Source organism: Rutilus rutilus (genome assembly GCF_951802725.1).
Source record: "Rutilus rutilus genome assembly, chromosome: 10".
In the NCBI taxonomy this organism is placed as follows: domain Eukaryota; kingdom Metazoa; phylum Chordata; class Actinopteri; order Cypriniformes; family Leuciscidae; genus Rutilus; species Rutilus rutilus.
Genome location: NC_140215.1, coordinates 43,765,120 through 43,790,779, shown reverse-complemented (window position 1 = coordinate 43,790,779; position 25,660 = coordinate 43,765,120). Strand labels below are relative to the sequence as shown.

The window sequence follows — 25,660 nt, the reverse complement described above, 5'->3', positions numbered from 1 at the left end:
GAGGGTGAGTAAATGATCACAGAATTTAAGGAATTTTTGGGTGAACTAAACCTTTAAGACAGTATGCACGGATCCAATACAATGATACACATCTGAATTTCTTTCTCTACTTTTAACATTCAGTTAAGACCGATGGTGTTTGAGGATAGCCGAGGTCTGAAACGCACCTCTCTCGGGTGTGTGCACAGATTACAGCGCGAGTGCCGAATAAGTTCTCTTTCGCGTCTCCTTGCACATGAATGTTTAAATTAACAAGATTTAACTGATTAACTTTTGCTCTATGATGGTTAAACTTTGCAATAATCCACGGGTCATGTGCGTGTCAAACTGTGGGGCGTGATGCGTACGGAGCTGCGATCTGTTACAGCACTAGTGCTGATGGCGGGGTGTGTGTGTGTGTGTGTGTTCACACAGGTGCGGTGCTGCTGCACGCGGGCGATCTTCAGCACCTGGCGTGGCTCGGCCTGCAGTGGGCGCTGATGGAGCAGAGTGTTAGCCTGCAGCGCTGGCTCAAGCAGCTCTTCCCTCGCCTCACGCTCGAGACCTCCAAACTAGACACCAACTCACCCGAGTCCATCTGCCTGCTCGACCTGGAGGTGCGTCCACCCCTCCTCATCCTCAATGAGGCACGGGGGAAACATTCACCCACATTTGCACATGCATTCATGTCTGATGATTGTTTTAGGTGCTATTATAGGTGATGTAGCCTCTCTAAAATGCTGTGTTTTAGTTTCAGTCATTTAACACCTGTGATTGTATAATGCTGTAAAGCTCTACCTAACATACATGTTTGGCTGATGGCATTTTTTACAAGATTGACGTATTGATGAAATTTAAGAAATCAGATGTATTTGTTAGGGCTGGTGTCCATAAGCACAGCACGTTTGGGACTGAAGTCCTGGCTGTCATACTGTCGTAAAGGACTGGAAGTGGAAGGATCTCAGCGGACCTGATGAAGCACCTCAGCTGTAACTCTGTGTATATATGATGTGTTGCAGGTGTTCTTGTGCGGCGTTGTGTTCAGCAGTCAGACACAGCTGCAGGAGACGGCCCGGATGGCCTTGTGCTCCTCGCCGCATCAGCCCCGGTGTTTGCCTCTGCACATCATCAGGCTCCTGTCCTCCGCCAAGCAGCGCGAGTGGTGGGACGCCGTCTACCGCCTGATCCACAAGAGAGCGCTGTGAGTGATCGCTCTGCTCTGAGTGAAGGCCTGACGCATGGCTCTGTGTCTGACTGAGTGTTTTCTGGTGTGTGTGTGACAGGTCGGGGACGTCAGCTAAACTGCGGATGCTGGTTCAGCACGGTCTCAGCACGCTGCGCGCCGGAGAGAAACACGGCCTTCAGCCGGCGCTGCTCATCCACTGGGCTCAGCATCTCACTGACGTGGTAAGTCTGCTCACAGCCGTCCTCATGATGCTCGTTCTGAGCCAGGAATTATGGGATGCTCCGCTCTGATGAGTGTTTTTAGGAGAATAACAGTTGTTTTCTTTTAGGATTTAAAGGAATAGTTCACTTAATTTAAATTCTGTCATCATTTACTCTCCGTTAAGTTATTTCAAACCTGAATTAATTTCTTTCTTCTGCTAAACACAAAAAATATTTTGAAGAATGTCAGTAACCAAACAAAGGGCTCCAGACTGCGACCAAATGGTGACCATTTTTGCTGACGGTGCGACCAAAGTTTGATATAGGTTGCGCTGGCGCGACCACAACGTTGCCCAGCGTCAAAAGGCAAACAAAATGAAAGCGGAACGAAACCTTGCTACTCATTTGTGGTTCAGACCTTTTATTAGTTCGGACTGATCTCGATCCTGCGACACCGTTACTACAGCGCTGGGAGATCCCGTGAAGAAATCCATTGAATTCACCACAGAATTAATAACATCACTGCAGTGAGAAACATTCAGATTCGGCGCAGAGTTCTGTTATAAACCATAGATATCAGATCAAACAGCGCTGATGTGGAAACCAGGAGAAACACTGTGCCATGATTGAAAAAGTGATATAACGCTTTAAGTCCACAAATCAGCAACATTCACCATGGATTTAATGCATTATAATGAACTAGGGGTATATCGATTTCGATACAGCAGAAAGAAAGAAATGCCAGAGAAATTTCCTTTTTTACTTTTTATTTTATTTTATTAAAACTAACATCATAAAGTATAATAATTTTTTACTTTGGGCAATGATGGAGCTATATTTGACTCTTCTTAGGAGCATATAAAACAAACAGCTCCTTGCTTCTTGAAAAAAATTAAATGTAATATTGTAGTAGTTATAAACAAAGGTTTATTTTAGTTCAGATTAACATTTGAGGGCAGCAATTTTATTCATAATGTCGAAATAAAACCGATATAACGTTACTTGAAAGCATTGTAGCCTACTATTCCTGCCAAACTTACAGTTAGTGTAACTACAGTAAATCCATGGTGAATGTTGCTGATCTGTGGACACTGAATAGTTTATTCATGGCACAATGTTTCTCCAGGTTTCCACGTCAGCGCTGTTTGATCCGTTAATAACGGAGAAATGTGAATGTTTCTCACTAGATCTCACAGCAATGTTATTACTTAAAGCAACACCAAGCAACTTTTGCTCTCGGGGTCCCCCTACAGTTGGGAAACAGTATTGTCTTCTACTGCAGTCGTAAAATCTGTCATGGTTACACCAGGGGATACATGTGCATTTGTTGACAAGCCGATACCCCCGAGCTCTGCAGGAATTCTCATGTCTTGGGCAGACTGCCTGCGCTGCGTGTGAAATGTCTTCATCCCAGGTACAATGGCATATATTTCAGCATGTCATATGAATACAATTTCATGGGTTTTATTTTTTTCAAACGCCAAAAGATCGCTTAGCTCACGTTTACAAGCCAGCGTCATTATAGTAGCCTATTGGCTACTGTTTTACAGAATGCTAATTCAATTCAATGTTTGTGTGGTAAGTAATAGCCATATATCGTCAATATTATCAAGCTACCATAGATGAATCCGCAAAGTTGAAAAATCGATTTGCATTATAGCCTGAGGCAAGACACTTTCACTAGAAAAATAAATAACCAAACATGACTATCAGCCTGCAGTCATTGGGCTACTTAGCCTAAAAGATAATTTTGTCCGTCTAATCATGTATTATTTACTTGCAAGAATGTAGCTCCTACCAAACTTGTACACGCCGTTTAGACATAGGCTTACTTCTGTTTGTTTTTTGTTTTTTTGTCCGTTGCTGCTTTGGCCATGACAAAAACATACGCACGAAAGCCGGAAAACAAACGCTGGTTGGCCTCTCACGTCCATAGACCGTAAACGCTCACGTCCAAATTTGAGGAAGTGGTGGGGGAAGTGACGTATGCCGTAAAGCAGTCGAATTTTGCAGTTCTTTTTGTGCTCGGGTTACTACCCGAACCCCGAAGTTACATAGTGCCAGTAAAAGCGATACAGACCCCGTCAGGCTATGGCAGACGTGTCATTCAACCTATTGTAAGTAGGGTCTTGGAAATATATTATGAAGGTTGAAAAGCTACATAGGGTTGCTTTAAGTGGCGAATTCAAATGCTTTCTTTACTGGATATCTTAGCGCTGTGTAGTAACCGTGTTGCTTGATCAAGATCAGCTCACGCTGCATTGGTCCAGACTGATAAACGGTCCGTAAAGCACAAAATAACGAGTAGCACAGTTTTGTTCCGCGTTCTTTACATTTGCCATTTGATGTTGGGCAATGTATAGATATTTCAAGATGTAGGAAAACGTCTCAGGTTACATATGTAACCCTGGTTACCTGAAGAGGGAACGAGACGCTGTGGGAATGCCCCTGCATATCCCGAGACGTTTCCTTTCAAGGGACCTTAGGGACGTAACCCGTCCTAGGATGAAGGAAGGCTTTCACCATACCAGGTGCAAATTCCAGGCACGAAGGAGCAACCGACAAGGCTTGCAAGTCTCCGATTCTCTTGATGGAAGAAATAGCAAGGAGAAATAAAGTTTTTAGTGTAAGGTACTTTTCTGAAACCTCTTCAATAGGCTCGAAGGGAGCCAAAGCCAGGCTTTCAAGTACAATGGCCAAATACCAAGCCGGTGCTTTAGTGCACAGTGCAGGCCTCAGCCTCAGCCCTACGAAGAAAACGAGTAATGAGAGGATCTCTCTCCCCAATGATGCACCACCCAAAACAGTGTGGTAAGCAGATACAGCCGCCACATACACCTTTAAGGTGGAAGGGGATAATCCCGCAGAGAAACGTTCTTGCAAATAATCAAGTACTGAACCAACAGGGCAGTTAACTGGATTCAATTGGTGTTCTCCACACCAAGAAGAGAACAGTCTCTACTTCAGTGCATAGTCTTCTCGTGGAGGGAGCTCTGGACTGGAGTATGGCCTCCACGACCTTGGTCGAGAGACCTGATTCTATGAGCTGGGCCCCCTCGGGCCAGTCCCACAGTTTCCACAACTCCGGGCGAGGGTGATTAATCGTGTCCCCTGCTTGGGACAATAGGTCCCTCCTGATTGGAATCTCCATCAGAGAGCCGTCTAGAAGGGACACCAGGTCCGAGAACCAAACTCGGGCCAGCCAGTACGGCGCTAGTAAGAAAAGACGGGCTCGTCCCGGCCGAACCCTCTCCAGAACTCCCGGGAGCCGAGATATCGGAGGAAAGGCGTGCAGGTATAGCCTCGGCCACACCTGAACCATGGCATCCAGCCCCAGGGGAGCTGAGAGAATCTGTGCTATACGAGCAGGGGACAATTGTGCCTGCATTGTCGTCGAATCCCAAACTACGCCTAGAAAACTGGTCCTCTGAGATGGAAGGATTTTCTTATGTGAGACAGAACGACATTTCGATGCTGAACTGCCATCTGCTTGGATTGAGCTAAATTGAGGTTTAGTTGGCGCAGGTCTAGAATAGGACGCAACCCTCCATCCTTCTTTGTAACAATGAAGTAACAGCTGTACAACCCTGACACTCCCTGCTGGGAAGAACCCTTACTATAGTCTTTTTTCGTAGAAGAGTCTGAACTTCGTGCTCCATAACCAGAGCCTGCTCGGGGTCCAATCTGGGCGGACGAGAACTGAACTGAATACTGTATCCCTTTTCTATATTGAGCAGGACCCAATGAGACATATTTGGCAGTAGCTTCCACACTGCCAGAAAATCTACTAGGGGGTCGTCTCTCGTGTTCTGTTCTACGACCCTCCTCGGAGGATTGTTGGGAAATGCAGACACCTCGGGACCCTGAAGCGGTGAACCAGCGGTGAACTCTGAGGGTCACCCCCTAGAGGGCACAAAGGAGAAACCGCACCGTATAATGAGGTTGAAACAGTTTCTCCCCAGAGGGGACTGCCCTCAGAAGTCTGGCGGCCTCGTTGTCAGGACTTCTTAGTCGAAGCCGCCTTAGACAATATCTGAGGACTATCTCTATCTTTAGATAGTTTCGACTGCGACCGCCACCCAGACCCCCCTGAATGTGGAGGAGTCCGAATGGCGACGCTTTGTTTTTGCTGCACTCTGTGCTGCGAGGAGCTCGTAGACGGCCTAGACTGCTCCCACCCAGCAGTCTCAGGGACCATAGATCAGCGAGGAAGAAACTTTTGAAATGCCGCTGCTTGTTTCTTCGCCTCCTGAAACCTCTCGACGACAGAATTGACAGAGTCATCAAAGAGGCCAGAAGGCGAGAGCGGAGTCTCCATTAGGACAGATCTATCTTTGTCTTTCATATCTGATAGATTTAACTACAGATGTCTTTTCGTGGCCTCTCCTTGGTTGCCCGGAGAGACACATTTGAAGTGCGACGCAATTCGCGCTTACTTCCTCACTTTATCTAGGTCCCTTAGCAGGTCAGCCTAATATGCTTGCAATATAGACATTGTATGCAAGCGTGCTGCAGCCTGACCTTCTGCCGAATACGCTTTACCCACCAGCGCCGAAGAGGCTTGGTGGGTAATGTTGGGGACTTAAGTGACGATTCAGACTCAGGAGAGAGATCGCTCGCAAGCGTCTCTTCAGCCTGAGGCATCATCACATAACCATGTTGTTTCAACCCTGAGATGTTACTATAATTGGATGTTTGAGGGGTGAAAACACGACATGAGACTGATTTCTTCCACGATGTCGACATCTCTGTGTCAGGGGCGCAACTACCCGGTGTCAGAGGGGTATGCAGCAACAATTTTGTGTTTAATGAAAAATGTCAACAAAAAAAAACTTTTTTTTTGACCAATGCATTACAACGGCACTAACCCAGCGCCGCCAATTAAGCAAAACAAAACAAAACGAATGGGCCGCCGATGCACGAGTTTTATGGGCCGTTAAGACAAAGACAAAAAAAAAATAGCCTATTAGATGTATCGGCCCAAAAAGCACGTCGGCTCACCGGGAATCTCCTAGTCTACATGCGTGGACGTCACACTTTAAATCCTACCTGTTGCCTTTGACCATGCACTTATTTAGCTGCTGGCGCATCAATTGACATGCCATCTCCTTTTCCCTCTTTCTTTTTCTATTTTTAGTCCCGACAGCTTTTTTGCTTTATCCATCTTTTTCGACTCGTACCTGCTCGCTCAGCGCTCACGACGCCCCCGCCTGCTCGCGATATTATCCCCCCCTCTCTATGTCAAAATTCTATGATGGAATCTTGTGAATATCCTACTCTAGCCTGTTAGTCCTCTAAAAAGTTGTATAACGTTGAGGAAATGCAGAAATAATTTAGAAACGCACAACAGCAGCTACGTATAGATTTAAAAAATAAAATAAAAATGACCATCGCTTTGGCGCCCCCCTGGTGCTGCGCCGCATATAGCGCATACCCACTTTTTGCGCCACTGCTCTGTGTGGAGATTGGGATAAAACGTCAGTCCCTAACAAGGAGGCTGTGATCTAGATGGTAAGCGGTCAACCAGCACTTTTTTTTTCTTTTTTTTTTAAACTTCCTGTTTCTCGGCTGGCCAATTGATGTCTAATTATGCTACAGCATGAGTGACAGTGTGTGTGTGTGTGTGTGTGTGTGTATGGTGCCGTCACTTCGTTTTCCGGACATTTTGATGATATGCTGGTCAAATATCGCCTCTTAATTAGTCAAGTTGAGGAAAACTGGAGGCAGGCTATGTAACTTAAAAAATTACATAATCAGGCAGTATAGAATGCAACATGCTTATAACTTTCAAATAGACGGAAAAAAAAATGAACGTCCGATTGGCGTCAATCACCGCCAATTGTTTTTACTATGGTTTCACATTCATAGTTTAACAAACCAATCCCCCTTCCCCTCATAAAATATAATTTAGCTGGTATCATTTAAATTGGCCACCGTGAAATGACTCCTTGTCAAATGAACTGGAACAAACAAATAACTAGGCCCTATAACATTCTCGCGTCATTTTAGGCTACTATTTACACTGTTTTGCAGTGCTGAATTGTGCAGCTGCCGACTTCAAAACAAAACTTCCCTGTAGCCGCGTTTCCATTACAGATTTGCGCAAATGTTTTGCGCTATTATCTAAATATCGATAAAAAACTATTACGAAATGACGGCGTTTCCATTAACCGATGTTATGCGACTAAAACGTCCTTTTTTCTCTCAAGATAAGTCATTTAAAAAATCACGGCAACGGACGTTGCTTTATATAATATCACAGAATGTGAATTTAATAAAGAACTGTCTCGTATTCTGTCCAAACGATCCATGTAGGCTACTTTTGTGTCCATTCGTTTTTCCTTTTTTAACCTGTAGGCCTAATTGAAAAACGAAAAATGAACGGTTGTTGTCTTTTTAAAACGCAAAGTTGAACACCAAAATTTTCATTTGAACTGGCTACCAACTGCTGCGCAAAAAAGTAAATATCGACGAATTTTCTGATTTTTGTTTATGACTTTTTGCCCCTTTGTTAAACATTTAAAATATTCACACATTAATATAAAACATGTCAATTTTACTGGTTTTCTAAGGCCAAATTAGAACCTGGAATTGATGTTTTTCCCGCAGTGCTGAATGAGAATAGCCATTAATATTATTAATAAACTATTGTTTGTGTCGGCTAAAATCACATCTCCATCTCTGCTGTTAAGCAGATGCGCTTTTAGAGAGAAATGCACCTTTAATACGGATTACTTAATCAGAAGGTATTAGCTTTCGATTCGAATTTGTTCGTTTTAAAGTGGACATTTCAAGCTTTAGCCTACATAGGCTATATTTTGTTTCAGTTCTCGCGCTCCAGTTTACGGAGATCATGAAAGTGCGTCTGATTGTTTTCTTTTATTTTACAAAAGCACAACGTTTTCTTGTTATTGTGAGTTTACACAAAAGTAGTTGAGAATAATGTATTATTATTTTCTGTATGACCAGAAATGATAGAGTATTTTAAGTTGTTTCCACTGTTGATAGGAAAATGCAAGTGTTCGCGCCCGCGCCTCCGTGCCATGCAGTGCGCGCTCCACACTCAGCTTTGTTCCTTTTTTGCATAAAAGCGTCTTCTAAATACAGCCTATTAAATGTTATAATAGCCTATAATAAAATTATTATTATTTGCGTAGCTATACATGGACCTCAAACACACCGCGTCTTCTAAGTCAGGTGACTGTAAATGCGCAAAAACTGTTTCCATTGCAGTTTTGCGAAATATTCCTTTTTCAAATTGCCTGAAACCACCTCATGCAAGCTTTTTTGCGATAAATGGGAGTTTTTGCGAAATTGACGTGTTTCCATTGTGCGCATATTTTTAATTCGCAATTTCAATTTGCGTAATTTGAAGGGTAGTGGGAACGCGGCACAACTTGCAATGCGCATAAGCCACGTAACCTTGTTCTCCGCAAGGCGACTTCGCTGCTTCGAATTCGTCCGATTCTGCTTTTTCTCCGGTTATGGTTGAGCTGTCTGGACATCTGAGGCTTCAGGTGTTCCTGATTCACCATCGTCCGTCGCGTCTGGCCTCTGAAAAAAGCTTTTAAGGCTAGTCTGCCTGGGCCTGGCCATATTTCACTCATTCGTTCGTTGTTTAGGTCTATATTACAGCCGTTTTAGGCGTGCGCTTTATTTGAAATGCAGCATGCGATAGTTGTTTAATAACTTTCAAACGGTAGAGCCTGTTCTTTTATAACATAGCCAAAGGTCGGTGTATTTTTGCTTTATACATTTTAGGCTTATTCTCAAATTCAGATTGTGTTAAGAGGGCGGGATTATTAGGCAATTTTAATCGGACAATTTGACCGGAGAGATTTAATTTTGTCGGACATTTCTTTTTCTTTTTTTTGGCCAATGTCCGGCAATTACTGGACAACGGAAACCCTGAGAGATATATATATATATATATATATATATATATATATATATATATATATATATATATATATATATATATATATATACACATACATACACACATACATACACACATACATACACACATACATACACACATACATACACACATACATACACACATGTAGGTAGGTAGGTAGGTAGGACAAGAAGCAGTGGCGTTCCCACAGCATCTCGACGCAGCTTGAGAATCTCACACTTATTTAAAATAAAAGGATAAAATTACCATTATAATCAGTAGATGGCTGCAGAGGAGCGCTTATTGGCTTATTAGCTGTTTCACTCCCTAATATTTATTTTTTCACTCGTTTTGCTTTTGAATTAATATAAGGACATTATGAATGATAATTCAAGTTCATTTTATCTATCCCAAATTAAACTCAGTGCTTTGTCAGCCCCACAGTACTACCAAATGCTTTCTGTAGAACTCAGTGGCTCTGGTGCTGCTTCCCTCAAGTGTTAGTCTGGACTGGAGCACTGTGAACTTAAAATAAAACTGCACATTGTAATTTCTGTACGTTAGGTCTGTATTACTGACAAATGCCTTGGTAATAAATAGTCAAAATGAGGGGAAATGTGAATAACTGTGTTGCATGTTGATTTAAGGTGTGCCCCCAGATTTTCTGCTTGTGCTCCTAAAAATTTTCAGTTAGGGGCTATTATTTTTGTGTGTGTGAGAGTATTAGTACAGACAGAGCGGGTGTGTCCTGACGTCGATGTGTGTTTGACAGGGGGAACGGGTGAACTCTTACTATGACCAGAAGGACTATGCAGGCCGCAGTGTGCACTACTGGAAAGTTGTGCTTCCCTTGCTTGAGAAAATCCGAAACAAACGCAGCATTCCTGAACCTCTGGAGCCGATGTTCATGCACTTTCACAGTAGAGACATACAGGTATGTACTCTCTTCCTGCTTCTGTTTCATATGGTGGTTTTGTCTCTAATGGTCTCTTTGTCTTCAGCCTTCTCAAGTGCGAGTATATGAGGAAGAGGCCGCCATAAGCTCTGCCACACTGCTTGACATCGAGGGCAACACCGACGTGGCCATCGCAGAGCTGGAGAAGCTCAACAGCATCTCGTCTAACTGGCATCTTGCTAAGGTAACAGTGCTTTCTCTGGATGACAGTCACACTGGCTCAGCTTCAGAAGTGAAGTGATTAACATCGGTCTGTGAATGACCCTGACCTGATGAGTTTGTGGATGTGTGTTGTCAGATCTATCAGAGGCTGTCGGAGGAGGCGGGAAACGGGATGGAGGAGACGCAGGACAGGAGCATCAACTTCCTCCTGCAGTTCAGGAAATACCTGACAAAGATTTATCAGGCCAGTCCAGAGGACATAGACAAGGTATGTTAAACACCTCTGATGTTCGTGCTGCTCACTTTACTCCAGGGTTCCTCAAATCTGACGCTGGAGGGCCACTGTCCTGCTGAGTTCAGCTCTAGCATTAAACAAACACACCTGAAGAAGTTAATCAAGGTCTTCAGGATTGCTGGAAAGCTTGAGTTTTGAATGAACTAGTCCTTTAAAGGAGACATATCATGCTTTTAAATCATTCCTTTTTACATATAAATCATACATTTGTGGTCTATATAAAGCGGAACTGCAATGCTTGGGTCTGAATTCCTCATTATTATAGCTCCACAGGCCCCTTTTCTACCCCTTTTCTGATGTGCGTCTGAGAGCAGCTCGTTTTGGTGCGGTCTCTTTAAATGCAAATGAGACACTTCATACCCCGCCCCCTCTCCAGATTGCAGAGGCGACACTCGGTTCAACTCCACCCCGTTCAGCCATTTTTGTAGTTTGATAGCAAGATACGATTATCTAGCGGCACAGAAACTTTTTATTCACACGTTAAGTGTTACTGATTAGTTATACACCGATTCAGATGTCTCCTGAGTTCACTGTTGGAAAGATCAGTTGTTTTAACCATTCATTAAAATTAATCGGTTCAAAGGAGTCATTAGTTCACGAATTGGACGTGTCATGCGCGCTGTGTGATTATCCCAGCAGTTAGGACATGGACATCCAAGATTTGTGTCAACACAGAAAACATTTCATCATTGGATAGTTTTTTCGTTTTATTAAAGTGTTGTTTTATGTCAGCTGAATGCCCGGAACGCTTTTCAGAGAAGATAAGGCAACTTATTTAGCACAAATCACACGGTAATTCAGGAAAAAAAAATCTCCGAATGCTCCACATGAAACTTTGGTCTTCCGACCTTTTACCACCGTGTCGATTTATTTTGATGAATATGTGCGAGGGAGAGAGAGCAAGACAGCGCCTAGTTTGGAGACAGTCTTGTTTACACTTTCGCCTGGCTCCGAGGCGCGCGACCGGGTCTCTCTCTCTGCTCGTTCTTTCAGTTAAACATGCGCCCTGTCACAAGCGTGGCAGTTCATCTACATTACTCACCGATCAAATAAGACTTTGGCGGGACAAAAAAAAATGAAGTGCTTCGCGCACACAAAAATGACTTTACCCACAGATTTGGGTACATTTCCGTGAAAAATTCAACCAGGCACTTCGAAGAGGTTCTGATGCTGGGAGACGGTGTAATGAAGCGTGTGGGTTACTACATCCAACAACTGAACATTTTGACTTACCCTCTCGTAACTTCTGCATCCTTGAGCTTGGACTACAAAATCGCAGCGAGAAATAAATATGGCGGATTGCTCGAAGTGTTGGGCCGGGAGTCGATGTCCTTATTTGGCAGTTCCGCTGCAAATACTGTGACGTTATTGTTAAAAAAAAACGTAATAGAGAATAGAAAAATCGGAACAGGTTGCAAAATATGACCAAGACAGAATATAAAGATATCAACGAAGCACCTGAAGAGACTAATTTAAACTTTTCTGTACTTCTAAACACTCCAAATATACAACAAAATGCATTTAAGGGCTAAAAAAGTGGATTTAGCATATGTCCCCTTCAATTCTGTCTCTTTGTGTTTTAAGTTGCCTATATCTATGGAGGATGTGATGGATTTGCTGAACGAGGTCAACCAGCAGCTTTCAGAAGATGACGAGCGGGATGAAGATCAGGTGGACTATCCGCTGACGTCCAGCCCCGGTCAGCCCACTGAGCCACATGTGAAGTTCTCCACTCCGTCTCCATCCAAAAGTGCCACGTCTCCTTCTAAAAGATCCATGGTATGTCATGGCACTGGTGCTTCTGCAGAAGCTTTGCTTGCTGTTTACATGGCGTTACGGTTCCTGACTGTTGTTTCCTTCTCCAGTTCTCGCCCAAAACGACTCCACACTGGGCCGAGGACCAAAAATCCCTCTTGCAGATGCTGTGCCAGCAGGTCGAGTCCTTGAAGGTCAGTCGCACATCCACCGCTTGTAGCAGAATCAGTCAGTGTTTGCTTTTGCTTTGCCACTGACTAATGGGAATTTATCTTCTATACTGTGAACATTACTTGTGCTCTGCAAAGTCAGAATGAGAATCAGTCAAGTCACCTTTATTTTATAGCACTTTACACAGTTTCAAAGCTGCTTGAAAGTGATAAACAGAAAAATAATGATCAAAGATGCAAACAGAATTAAATTCTACTGTAAAGCAGCTTTAAGAAGAATTAAGTGCACATTCATTATTGAGATGAAATCAGTTCAGTGTTGATTCAGTTCATAATTTATGCACTTTCAGTTATTGAACTGAGTTCAATTCATCTATAAAGCATCTCTGCAGAAAGCAGTAATGTTATCGTCCAGCTGAGTTCAGCTCTCATCCAATAGTGTCAGTGCAGTCAGATAAATAATATTGCTGATTATTAAGTAAGTGGCACTCTGGTATACAGTGGGGAGAACAAGTATTTGATACACTGCCGATTTTGCAGGTTTTCCCACTTACAAAGCATGTAGAAGTCTGTAATTTTTATCATAGGCACTCTTCAACTGTGAGAGACGGAATCTAAAACAAAAATCCAGAAAATCACATTGTATGATTTTTAAGTAATTAATTTGCATTTTATTGCATGACATAAGTATTTGATACATCAGAAAAGCAGAACTTAATATTTGGTACAGAAACCTTTGTTTGCAATTACAGAGATCATACGTTTCCTGTAGTTCTTGATCAGGTTTGCACACACTGCAGCAGGGATTGTGGCCCACTCCTCTATACAGACCTTCTCCAGATCCTTCAGGTTTCGGGGCTGTCGCTGGGCAATACGGACTTTCAGCTCCCTCCAAAGATTTTCTATTGGGTTCAGGTCTGGAGACTGGCTAGGCCCCTCCAGGACCTTGAGATGCTTCTTACGGAGCCACTCCTTAGTTGCCCTGGCTGTGTGTTTCGGGTCGTTGTCATGCTGGAAGACCCAGCCACGACCCATCTTCAATGCTCTTACTGAGGGAAGGAGGTTGTTGGCCAAGATCTTGCGATTCATGGCCCCATCCATCCTCCCCTCAATACGGTGCAGTTGTCCTGTCCTCTTTGCAGAAAAGCATCCCCAAAGAACGATGTTTCCACCTCCATGCTTCACGGTTGGGATGGTGTTCTTGGGGTTGTACTCATCCTTCTTCCTCCAAACACGGCGAGTGGAGTTTAGACCAAAAAGCTCTATTTCTGTCTCATCAGACGACATGACTTTCTCCCATTCCTCCTCTGGATCATCCAGATGGTCATTGGCAAACTTCAGACGGGCCTGGACATGTGCTGGCTTGAGCTGGGGGACCTTGCGTGCGCTGCAGGATTTTAATCCATGATGGCGTAGTGTGTTACTAATGGTTTTCTTTGAGACTGTGGTCCCAGCTCTCTTCAGGTCATTGACCAGGTCCTGCCGTGTAGTTCTGGGCTGATCCCCCACCTTCCTCATGATCATTGATGCCCCACGAGGTGAGATCTTGCATGGTGGCCCAGACCGAGGGAGATTGACCGCCATCTTGAACTTCTTCCATTTTCTAATAATTGCACCAACAGTTGTTGCCTTCTCACCATGGCTGCTTGCCTATTGTCCTGTAGCCCATCCCAGCCTTGTGCAGGTCTACAATTTGATCCCTGATGTCCTTACACAGCTCTCTGGTCTTGGCCATTGTGGAGAGGTTGGAGTCTGTTTGATTGAGTGTGTGGACAGGTGTCTTTTATACAGGTAACGAGTGGAGAACAGGAGGGCTTCTTAAAGAAAAACTAACAGGTCTGTGAGAGCTGGAATTCTTACTGGTTGGTAGGTGATCAAATACTTATGTCATGCAATAAAATGCAAATTAATTATTTAAAAATCATACAATGTGATTTTTCTGGATTTTTGTTATAGATTCCGTATCTCACAGTTGAAGAGTACCTATGATAAAAATTACAGACTTCTACATGCTTTGTAAGTGGGAAAACCTGCAAAATTGGCAGTGTATCAAATACTTGTTCTCCCCACTGTATAATGCTAACGACACAGAGGAATTACATTCGAGCTGATGGACGATAAAAACATTGAGTATTAAGGCGAGACACGGCAGGCAAAAACATTGTTTTTTTTTCACAGGTCAATTTTGAGATTTTGGGTTATTTATCTTCAATAACATGTATTCTTTCAGACTTGTGCTGAAAAAAAGTCCAAAATACACATTTAGGTCTTTATTTTACTACACTTTGTCTGTTTGAGTGTGCAGATTTCGCCTAAATTCATCAAAAGTTGGCGTTCTAAATCTTCCCGCTGCTCCGCGATCGCTGTCTGGTGCACCGTCATCACACACCGTTAGAAAGCTCTCTCTCTTCTTTTCAATGCTGTCAGATCCAAATATGGTAATTTACTGTCTATCAGCAACAAATCATGAAAGTAAAACAGGTGATTTAACTCGAAATGCGCAATCTCATTGGCTGATGCCAATTTCTGACAACGTGATTCGTTCAGAATCATCACGTGATGCGCTCTGACATTTCCGCGGTAGTTCAAAATGTCGAAAGATATGCGTGTAAAATTCTCTCAGAGAAGCCGAAAACAGTTGTCATTAAGCTAGAAGACACAAGGGATTACCAACGAAGACAAAAGATGATGAAATGGGTCTTCACTATTTTTTTTCACGAGAGCCGCACTGATAGGACAAAGTCAGTAGAAGAGCCATACGTCGTCCTTTCAGTTTCGGTTCTCAATCGATCAAGTGTTTACATGTTCTCTCGATAAACCACCTCTTTCAATCCGATCGAAATTATTTGTAATAGAGCTGACACTTTGTTTGTAATGGGTTACGTTATGAAATATCTGTAGTGACTGGCTGCATGATATCGCCGTATTTTTACAGACATGCAATGCACAAATTAAAGCTTGGCGGGCCGCATGAGGCTCGCGAGCCGCGCAATGACTAACCCCGAGTCATAGTGTGTCGATGCGTTACGAACAAGCTGTAACATTTTGAACACATCTAAATGCAAGTCAAAAAGACACGTCATATTTCAAAGCACTTAAAACCCACGAGCCAAATCCTGAAAACAGTCCCCTCAGTCAGCTGATGGTGACGCTAAACAGAACTCAACAGAACAAAACTAATTATGAATCATTCAAAATATCAATATTTAGAACATTGGAGAAAGCAAACAAAGTAGACTAAATTGTTATTTGACAGAATATCTGCACACTGTCAGAGAAGAAGAGATGGATCCTGACTAAATATAAAGGCTCAGTGACCACCAACTGGGTCAGACAGAGATGCACTTCCTCCTCCACTGGGAAAAAATATCTTCACTAAGTGATTTAGACCTTGGACAAATAGCCAAATGAATAAAACTTCCCAAAGTTGAATCTGCCTGAGGGACTGTGATAAACCGGTATTTAGTTTTCCCATTCCACCTGTGTGATGGACTGTTGATGTGTTGTTTTGGATGTTATGATCAGTGATGGATGAAGCAATAATGAGTTTTGGATGTTAAACAGTGTGATACATGGATTTTACTTGGACCTAAAGCATATTTTGTCTGTAATTCATGACTTTAAATAGGAATTAGTGGAATTTTGCCATAAAAATCTTTAAAGGCCGTTTTCTCTAAATTATTTTTTTCTCACACTCCTAGTGATGATTTTCCACTTCTGTAGCACCTACATACACCAAACTTTACAGTTGTATTCCTAACTATATTGTGAAGGTTTGTCCAGAGGGATTTGTTGATATATCATTCTTGGCCTGATTTATATGACATTTTATGCCTAAAAATAGGGCGGAAATCAATTTAAGGCTATTGGCAGTATTTTCTAAATTTTACAGGGTAACAAAAGGAGATATTCATTATCCCCTCTGATAATGTCTTTTCATTGAATATATCAACAAAATGCAAAAATAATTTTGAACCTTGTTTTTTTTCAATGGTCAGATTTGTCACTTCAAAATATATGCAAATTAACGCATATTTAATTTTTTCTCCTATTCATGTGAGTAATCAACTGGTAAAGTTTGATGGTGATATCTGTAAGTTAACAATTTTCCCCTATTCACCTGTAGTGTCTCGCCTTAAGTAAGTGGCACTCTGGTATATATAGTGCAGCTGTGCCTCAGACGACCCAACTTTGAGACCCGGCTCAAGGTCGTTTGTCTTTCCTGTTCCCTTCTCTGTGCTCCCCATTGTTTCCTGTTTCATCGATGCGGTCCTGTCTAATAAATTCTATAGGGATGTCCTGATACCACTTTTTGCAGAACGAGTCCGATACCGATACTTTGATTTTTGGTACTCGCCGATACCGATACCGTAACCGATACCTGAATTTTCACTGCATTTGTAATTTTTAAATGTATTAGTAGATAAACCAAAAGAATATACATCATATTAGTTGGCTTAATTTGTTCATCAAATATATATTTCTTTCAGTTATTTTCATGCTTAATTAAGCCTGCTAAAATGCATTGTATGAGCTTCTGTTACTGTCACTGATCATTCTATTGCTCTATCATATTTTATCTTTCATTTAATAGCCACAGCACATAGAGCAGCTCCAGCAGGGCTCAGGGCTGAGGATCGGGTCAGCGGTTCAAATGTTTGTCAAAACCAGTGAAATATCAATTATTTCATCCAATTTTGATACTACAACAAAAACTACCAGCCTAATTAATGTGAATTTAAAACAAAATAAGAACAAACAATCGAATTACAAATAGGACAAATAAATACAATAGAACAAAGAAAGGCTACAAATGAAATAAACAGTGTTTTTAGAGTTTTTCGGGTAGATCTAACAGGTACAGAAATTTGAATAAAGTAATCAAATGTGAAAAAAAGCATGTTCATTACTGTATGAATTATATATAGATAGATATTTTTTGTAAAGTTGAAAAGGGTAGCCTATTTAGTCAAGAGCAGTGAGTATTTCTTTGTCCTTTGTTCGATTAACATTAAAACACAGAAGCAGGATTATTAGACTGCTGCCCCTTTAAGACCGAACGCACCGACCCCATCTGAACATGGCTACGTTCACTTGAGATATAACCGACTTTAACTATAGGATACGGTTTTACATAATTTTGTCTGAATTCGTCCGTACAAGCGCAAGACGTGAAAGACAATTTAATTCAGTATTCGTGCGTCTGGTTTGCGGGGTGCGCGCTTCGGATGTTTGCGTTCATGGAACTTCTTGACCTGCACACGTCCTGTAATAATGTAGGAAACCACGCGTTATACTTAAATCAGGTAACAGTTCATGTTTTACTTTACTTACATATACGATTTAGTTTTCATCCAAATAACATGTGCTGAGTGAACGATCAGCAATCAAGAGCATTCAACAGAAGTGCGTTTGTTCTCTCTCTCTCTCTCTCTCTCTCTCTCTCTCTCTCTCTCTCTCTCTCTCTCTCTCTCTCTCTCTCTCTCTCTCGCTCTCGCTCTCGTCAGTTAACGTTAATAATAAGCTACATGCCTCGTTTTATTTTCTTTGCCATTGACATCCGACTGAACAGACTTTCCACTAATGTCTGTTTAAATGGATGTGCTCGCGTCTGTGCCGTTGCGCACTTAATCCACTGCGCGTTTTCCTCTTATCAGCTCGCGCACCACAGCTATGTTACTATACACAAGACACGCACCTTGTACGAACCCTGTGAAATGAGCCCAAACTGCCGACAATATACTTTTCTAAGCCTCAGTTCACCTCCACAAACTACTCGCGGCGGCCAGTTTCGTTTTGCGAAATGTACGTGGTATCGGTGCATGGTATCGGCGAATTTTTATGAGTACGAGTATATGAGGACAGTATCGACCCGATCCCCGATGCCAGTATCGGTACCGGGCCATCCCTAAAATTCTGTAAGCAAGTGTTGTTTTAGAAATTAGTTTTTATTTTTCTGGTGGTTTTTAATTCAGCCATGTGAAACTGGTCAGCAGCTCTTTGTGAAATTGGTAACATTCTGTTTTGTTTTCCGTCTCACAGAATGAGGTTCATGACCTGCGCCTTAATTCCCCTGAAGCGACAGCATCCTCATATAGGACGTACAGAGATAGTTATCCTGCAGAAGGACTTCAGGATGGATTTCCTGGAGCACAGGCATTCCATGGTGCTCCTCTTACTGGTCAGTTCAATTAGTTGCTTTATTCCCCAAATCTGCCGTCTTTTAAATTTGTGTAGACCAGTGGTTCTCAATGTGTGCCCCCCCCAACACATCTCAAATCTTGTTCACTTTCAACATTCAAATATACCAACAATCTCACAACAATAGACATGCGAACCAATGAGGTTTGTGCAGTTTTTTTTTTCTTGTTTTTTTTTCTCAATGTACTTATTCAACCAAACAAATGTTCTTGCTGGCACACCAGATTTGAAGAGAGAGGATAAGAATTTGAGTAAAACACAATTTTAATTGCGATGTTTTCCACAAAGCAACCAACTGAATACAGAAGACTCAATTTTTAATTTTAAAATTAAATCATTTTATGGTGCTTTTATGTGCCATTTGAGCTTGAAGTTTACAATCCTCATCCTCTCATCTTTGGGTTTCATGGATAATGTAAGATTAAAGATGTTTTAAATGAAATCTGAGAGCTTTCTATCCCTCAATGACAGCTATGCAACTACCACTGTGATGCTTCAAAAAGTTCATAAAGAGATTGTAAAACTAATCCATATGAATTGTGTGGTTTAGTCCAAATTATATGAAAAGTCTTGATCACTTTTTATGATGAAGAGATTTAATTTAGGCTTTTATTCTCACATAAATATTCATCAACTCTCACATCAGTTGTGGTAAATGGAAGCTCATGCATGTTCCCTTGACGTGCGAGAAACAATGAGGTTCATTCTCGTGCTACTCAGCATGTTTGAGCTTCGGCATGAACCAATGAGGTTCATTCTCGTTACTCGGCTTGTTTGAGCTTCAGTTTGAGCTTCCTGAAGAACCAATGAAGGGTCATTCTCGTTAATTCATATTACATTGTTTCATATTACCTTTTTATATTCCCTTTAGACACAACTGGTATCTGATATCTATGTTTACATTAATTTCCACCCAAAAACATTGTTGGTGATCAATTTACTATGCGCATGGTAGACCCTCTGGTTTACCACAAAAAAAAGGTTATACTTCTAAATGGTGACATCACCAAAAAAAAATGAGAACCACTTGTGTATATAATATTTAAGACATGATTAAAATCCATTCCTTTTTTTCCTCAGTTGCCACTACAGGTCCCTCTGCGTACTACAACCAGTCTCCAGCATATAATTCACAGTATCTTCTACGCCCTGCTGCAAATGTTACACCAACAAAGGTAGTGGAGTGCTTTTCATGTAAATGCAATATATTGTACCTTTTTTAGTTACCAAGAAAAAGCACAGAGATTCAATATCAAAGTATTGTTTGTTTACCTCTGCAGGGCCCAGTATACGGGATGAATCGTCTTCCTCCACAGCAGCATATGTATGCCTACCAACAATCAACACACACACCACCTCTTCAGTCAACTCCTGCATGCATATATCCTCAAGAGCAGGTCTTTGGTGCTCCCATCCGGTTTGAGTCTCCAGCTACATCCTTACTCTCTCCATACAGTGAAGAGTATTATGGTCACAATTTTCCTCAACCTACAGTCAATCCAACATTGCCAGAGCCTGGATATTTCACTAAGCCATGTGTTGATACACCTACGCAGCCATCCAAGAGCAGTGAAAACAAGACTGTTGACCCCAAAATAAGTCTTGGGTCGCAGTTCACAGGTGAACCTCCTAAGGTTCCAAACTTTGGTGGGGTTGCCGTTGCCCCATCAACATCGGCAACAACTGCATTCAAGTTCAACTCAAATTTCAAGTCCAATGATGGTGATTTCACCTTTTCCTCTGCTCAGATGAAAAATAGTGAAAGCCTCTTGGGACTTCTGACGTCAGATATTCCTCCCAAAGCGGATGGACCATCAGAACCGAAACATCAGACCCAAGAGCATCCGCCTAGCCAGAGTGGAGTCTTTACTTTTGGGAGTAAAAGTGCCACAGGGTTTTCATTCACCGATGCTGCTCAGAGCAAAATGAATATTTTTGGCAACACTGACCAAAGATTTAGCTTTGCAAGTGGAACCAAACCAGTATTAGGAAATCCAGAGGCTCGGGAAGAGAAAAGCGGGGAAAGTGATAATGATAGCACCCATGTGGAAGAGGAAGAGGATGGACCTCATTTTGAGCCCATTGTGCCTCTTCCTGATAAGGTTGATGTGAAAACTGGTGAGGAGGAGGAAGAGGAGATGTTCTGCAAGAGAGCAAAACTCTTCCGGTTTGACCCTGAGACTAAAGAATGGAAAGAGAGGGGCATTGGAAGTTTCAAAATTCTAAAACACAGAACATCCGGGAAAGTTCGTCTGTTGATGAGGAGGGAACAGGTTCTCAAAATCTGTGCTAATCACTATATCACTGCAGATATGGTCCTTAAACCAAATGCTGGATCTGACAAGTCCTGGGTGTGGTATGCTATGGACTATGCAGATGAAATGCCCAAGACTGAGCAGTTGGCCATTCGTTTTAAAACTGCGGATGAGGCTGCACTGTTTAAATTCAAATTTGAGGAGGCTCAAAAATTCATTCTAGAGTCCCCACAAGGCCAACAGTTGGAAAGTAAATGTGAAACTCCGAAGCCTCAGGTTTCATCCAAAGAAATGGATCTTAAAACACTGTTTTCTAAGAAGCAGGGTGAATGGGACTGCGATGCGTGCTGTGTAAGAAATGCTCCCACATCTGCCGTGTGTGTTGCCTGCAACAGTGCAGCTCCTTCTACAGCAAAGGAAAAACCTGTAGAGTCCCCACATGGCCAACAGTTGAAAAAGAAATGTGAAACTCCAAAGCCTCAGGTTTCATCCAAAGAAATGGATCTTAAAACACTGTTTTCTAAGAAGCAGGGTGAATGGGACTGCGACGTGTGCTGTGTAAGAAACGCTCCCACATCTGCAGTGTGTGTTGCCTGCAACAGTGCAGCTCCTTCTACAGCAAAGGAAAAACCTGTAGAGTCCCCACATGGCCAACAGTTGAAAAAGAAATGTGAAACTCCAAAGCCTCAGGTTTCATCCAAAGAAATGGATCTTAAAACACTGTTTTCCAAGAAGCAGGGTGAATGGGACTGCGACGTGTGCTGTGTAAGAAACGCTCCCACATCTGCAGTGTGTGTTGCCTGCAACAGTGCAGCTCCTTCTACAGCAAAGGAAAAACCTGTAGAGTCCCCACATGGCCAACAGTTGAAAAAGAAATGTGAAACTCCAAAGCCTCAGGTTTCATCCAAAGAAATGGATCTTAAAACGCTGTTTTCCAAGAAGCAGGGTGAATGGGACTGCGACGTGTGCTGTGTAAGAAACGCTCCCACATCTGCAGTGTGTGTTGCCTGCAACAGTGCAGCTCCTTCTACAGCAAAGAACAAACCTGTAGAGGAACTCAAAGGCTCTGTGCCTGTGGCTCCTCCTGCCAAATCTTTTTCTTTTGGACTTACTGGAGACACTGATGTCAGCTCAATGGGCTTAGCATTTGGGTCTCAAATACCAGTTTCTTTTCAATTTGGATCAAATGATTCTGCAGTAATATCTGTTGACCTTGCAGCTCAGGCTGATAAGAAAACTATTCAGGCTAAAGCACCACAACATGCGAAAGTGTCAGCAACTCCAGCACTCCCTTTTGGCTCTGGTTTTGGCTCTCAATTTGTTAAGAAAGAGGGTCAGTGGGACTGTGACACCTGCTTAGTTAGGAATGATGCTTCAGCAACTGAATGTGTTTCTTGCAAAGCCCCCTGCAGTAAAAAAGGACAGTGGGATTGTGACACTTGCCTGGTAAGAAATGAAGGTACAGCTAGGCAGTGTGTCTCATGTCAGTCAGCAAACCCAAATATGAAAGGCAAGACCTCTGCTGCACCATCAAGTTCCTCTTTTTCATTCAGTTTTGGTAGTTCTAGCAAGCAACCTGCTGCAACAGGATTTACAGCCAATTTCAATCCAGGTCCTGCTTTTCAGTTTGGTACAAGTAAGGAAAAAGCTTCCTCAGAAGGTTTCAAGTTTGTTGAGTCCTCTACAACTCAGGCTGATAAGTCAAGCAGTTCCAATTTTTCGTTTTCCATGCCAGTACCCGCTGGTGGTTTCAAGTTTGGCATTGCAGAATCTGAGGCAAACGCATCAGATGGACAGTCAGAAAATGGATCTGCATCTCACCTCCTGAAAAATATTGCTGAACTTCACAGAGAGAAGGAAAAAGAGGCAATCCCAAGTTCCTCGGATGAACCCGTAGACACTGGTAGTCACGATAAAAATCCCCTTTTTACCGTTAAGCCTAACTCCTTTGGTTTCACAGAATTGTCAAATTCTTCACAAGGTAGTTTAAAGTTCGGCCAGAAGGATATTGCTGAACTTCACAGAGAGAAGGAAAAAGAGGCTATCCCAAGTTCCTCAGATGAGCCCTTAGACACTGGTAGTCACGATAATAATCCCCTCCTTACCGGTAAGCCTGACTCTTTTAGTTTTGCAGACTTGGCAACGTGCTCACAAGGTAGTTTTCAGTTTGGCCAGGAGGATCCCACTTTCAAAGGCTTTGCAGGGGCTGGCCAGCAGCTGTTTACAGGAATTAATTCCAGCTCCAAGACAGACACCTCTGTCGATCAAGAAGATGAAATGTACAAAACAGAGGATAATGATGATATTCAGTTTGAGCCAGTTGTTCAGATGCCTGAGAAGGTTGACCTTGTTACAGGGGAAGAAGATGAGAAAAGCTTGTATTCGCAGCGTGTCAAACTCTTCAGATTTGATACAGAAACAAGCCAATGGAAAGAAAGAGGAGTTGGCAACCTTAAACTGCTCAAAAATAATAAGAATGGGCGACTTCGAGTTCTTATGAGGAGAGAGCAGGTGTTGAAGGTATGTGCTAATCATTGGATCACTACCACAATGAACTTGAAGCCCCTCTCTGGGTCAGACCGAGCCTGGATGTGGATTGCCAATGACTTTTCAGATGGAGATGCCAGATTAGAACAGCTTGCGGCAAAATTCAAAACACCAGAGCTTGCAGAAGAGTTCAAGCTAAAATTCGAGGAGTGTCAGCGCCTGCTATTGGATATTCCTTTACAGACCCCTCACAAGCTTGTGAATACTGGCAGAACCGCCCAACTTATACAGAAAGCTGAAGAAATGAAATCTGGTCTTAAAGACCTGAAATCATTCTTGACTTACCAAAGCAAGGATGATGAAAGTAGCATTGCAGGTATCAGTACCTCTTCAGTCATAGTCAAGCTTGACTCTGAAAGCACCACAACTGCTTTAGAATGGGATAATTACGATTTGCAAGAAGAAGCACTCGAGAACTATGCTGATTCTTCTGTGTGCAATACCTCTTCGCAACCTGATCCAGTAGCAAAAAGTTTGTTCCGTTTTGGTGAATCGTCCACAGGCTTTAGTTTCAGTTTTCAGCCTATTCTCAGTCCCTCCAAGTCTCCATCTAAGCTAAACCAGAGCCAGGCTTCTGTTGGCACAGATGATGAACAAGAAGCATCGCAAGAGGAAGAGCGAGATGGTCAGTACTTTGAACCTGTTGTGCCATTGCCTGATCTTGTCGAGGTCTCAACAGGAGAGGAGAACGAGCAAGTCATTTTCAGTCACAGGGCCAAACTATACCGCTATGATAAAGAACTTAGTCAGTGGAAGGAACGAGGTATAGGAGACCTTAAAATACTACAAAACTACGAAACAAAGCGTGTTAGACTTGTGATGAGGCGGGACCAGGTCCTGAAACTGTGTGCAAACCATTGGATTGCTTCAAATATGAATCTTGAGCCCATGAAAGGATCCGAGAAAGCATGGATCTGGAGTGCCTGCGATTTTGCTGAAGGGCAGGGCAAGGTTGAACAGTTGGCTGTACGGTTTAAACTGGAGGAAACGGCAAGTACTTTCAAAGAAGTCTTCGAAGAGGCAAAGACTGCCCAGGAAAAAGACACTCTTCTCACCCTGCCTTCTGAAAGAGTACCTGCCTTCAGCCAAGAGCCACTTTGTGGTAAGGCTGCTGTTGCTGTACTTGAGGAAACCACAAAAGTACGTACTGCACTTCCTGAGGTTGAAAGCAGTCCTAAACCAGATGGGTCGCCTGGGGCAGAGCTTGGTGCTCAGGTCACCAAGTCTCCCATGTTCTCTCTGGTCTCTCCTCCCAAGTTCGTCTTTGGGTCAGACTCTGTGCAGAAGATCTTTGGGAGCCCTTTGTCATCAAAAGAGAAATCTCCTGTTATGATTCCCAGTCCAAAAGATGAGGAAACGAGTGCCTCAAGACTGAAAACCTCTGGACAGGCTGTGTCCAGTCAGCCATCCATTGGGAATCCTTTCAGCATCCCAACAAGTAAGCTATATTCTGTGCCCATAGTTTATGAATAAAACTGGTTTAGACCTCTTAGTTAAGATCAGGGATGTCCAACCCCCCTGTAGTTTTAGTTCCAACCCTGCTCCCTGCAATTTTTCAAGTAGTCCTAAAGATTATGATTAGCTGGTGTGTTTAATCAAGGTTGGAGCTAAACGCATCCCTAGTTTATATTCTAGTTGTTTGGTTTCCTGGTTTATTTACAAGTTCATGATCTTATTGGGCACTGTTCATTAGTGTATGTTTTTCCAAGAAAAAAAAAAAAAAAAGTCCTTACAATCTGTCGCCTCTGAAATGTCTCCTTTACAGCTGATGTCATTAAGCCCATGTTTCTGTCGTATAGAGACTGATTGAAGTCCCTGACAAGAATAACAAAAAATCTTTAACACGTAACTTTGTTTTAGGTTTGGATTTTAGGCTTTTCAAAAATAATCCAATGGCATTTTGGAGCTGCACATCAGCCACCCAGTTTGAAGCCCCAGGTATTTCAGGTCACAGTTTACTGTGGCACACCGAGTTCTCACTGACTGGCATGAGCCGGGAGACCTGACCTTGGCTGAATGATGTGATAACTTAAATATTGTTTCCTTGGCCTCAAT

At 42.6% G+C, this 25,660-nt stretch overlaps 1 protein-coding gene across 4 annotated transcripts in view; it reads left to right on the top strand.

Annotated features, from left to right (window-relative positions):
• ranbp2 (RAN binding protein 2) overlaps window positions 1–25,660 on the top strand; it is a 57,781-nt gene that overhangs the window by 14,504 nt on the left and 17,617 nt on the right. For all 4 annotated transcript variants that reach the window (XM_084422210.1, XM_084422209.1, XM_084422208.1 and 1 more), the window contains exons 9-19: window positions 415–596; window positions 999–1,180; window positions 1,263–1,386; window positions 10,038–10,199; window positions 10,267–10,404; window positions 10,519–10,650; window positions 12,262–12,456; window positions 12,543–12,626; window positions 18,645–18,783; window positions 19,884–19,978; window positions 20,084–25,043. In XM_084422210.1, the coding sequence (XP_084278336.1) occupies window positions 415–596; window positions 999–1,180; window positions 1,263–1,386; window positions 10,038–10,199; window positions 10,267–10,404; window positions 10,519–10,650; window positions 12,262–12,456; window positions 12,543–12,626; window positions 18,645–18,783; window positions 19,884–19,978; window positions 20,084–25,043 (6,393 nt within the window). The remainder of the gene's footprint in view (window positions 1–414; window positions 597–998; window positions 1,181–1,262; window positions 1,387–10,037; window positions 10,200–10,266; window positions 10,405–10,518; window positions 10,651–12,261; window positions 12,457–12,542; window positions 12,627–18,644; window positions 18,784–19,883; window positions 19,979–20,083; window positions 25,044–25,660) is intronic.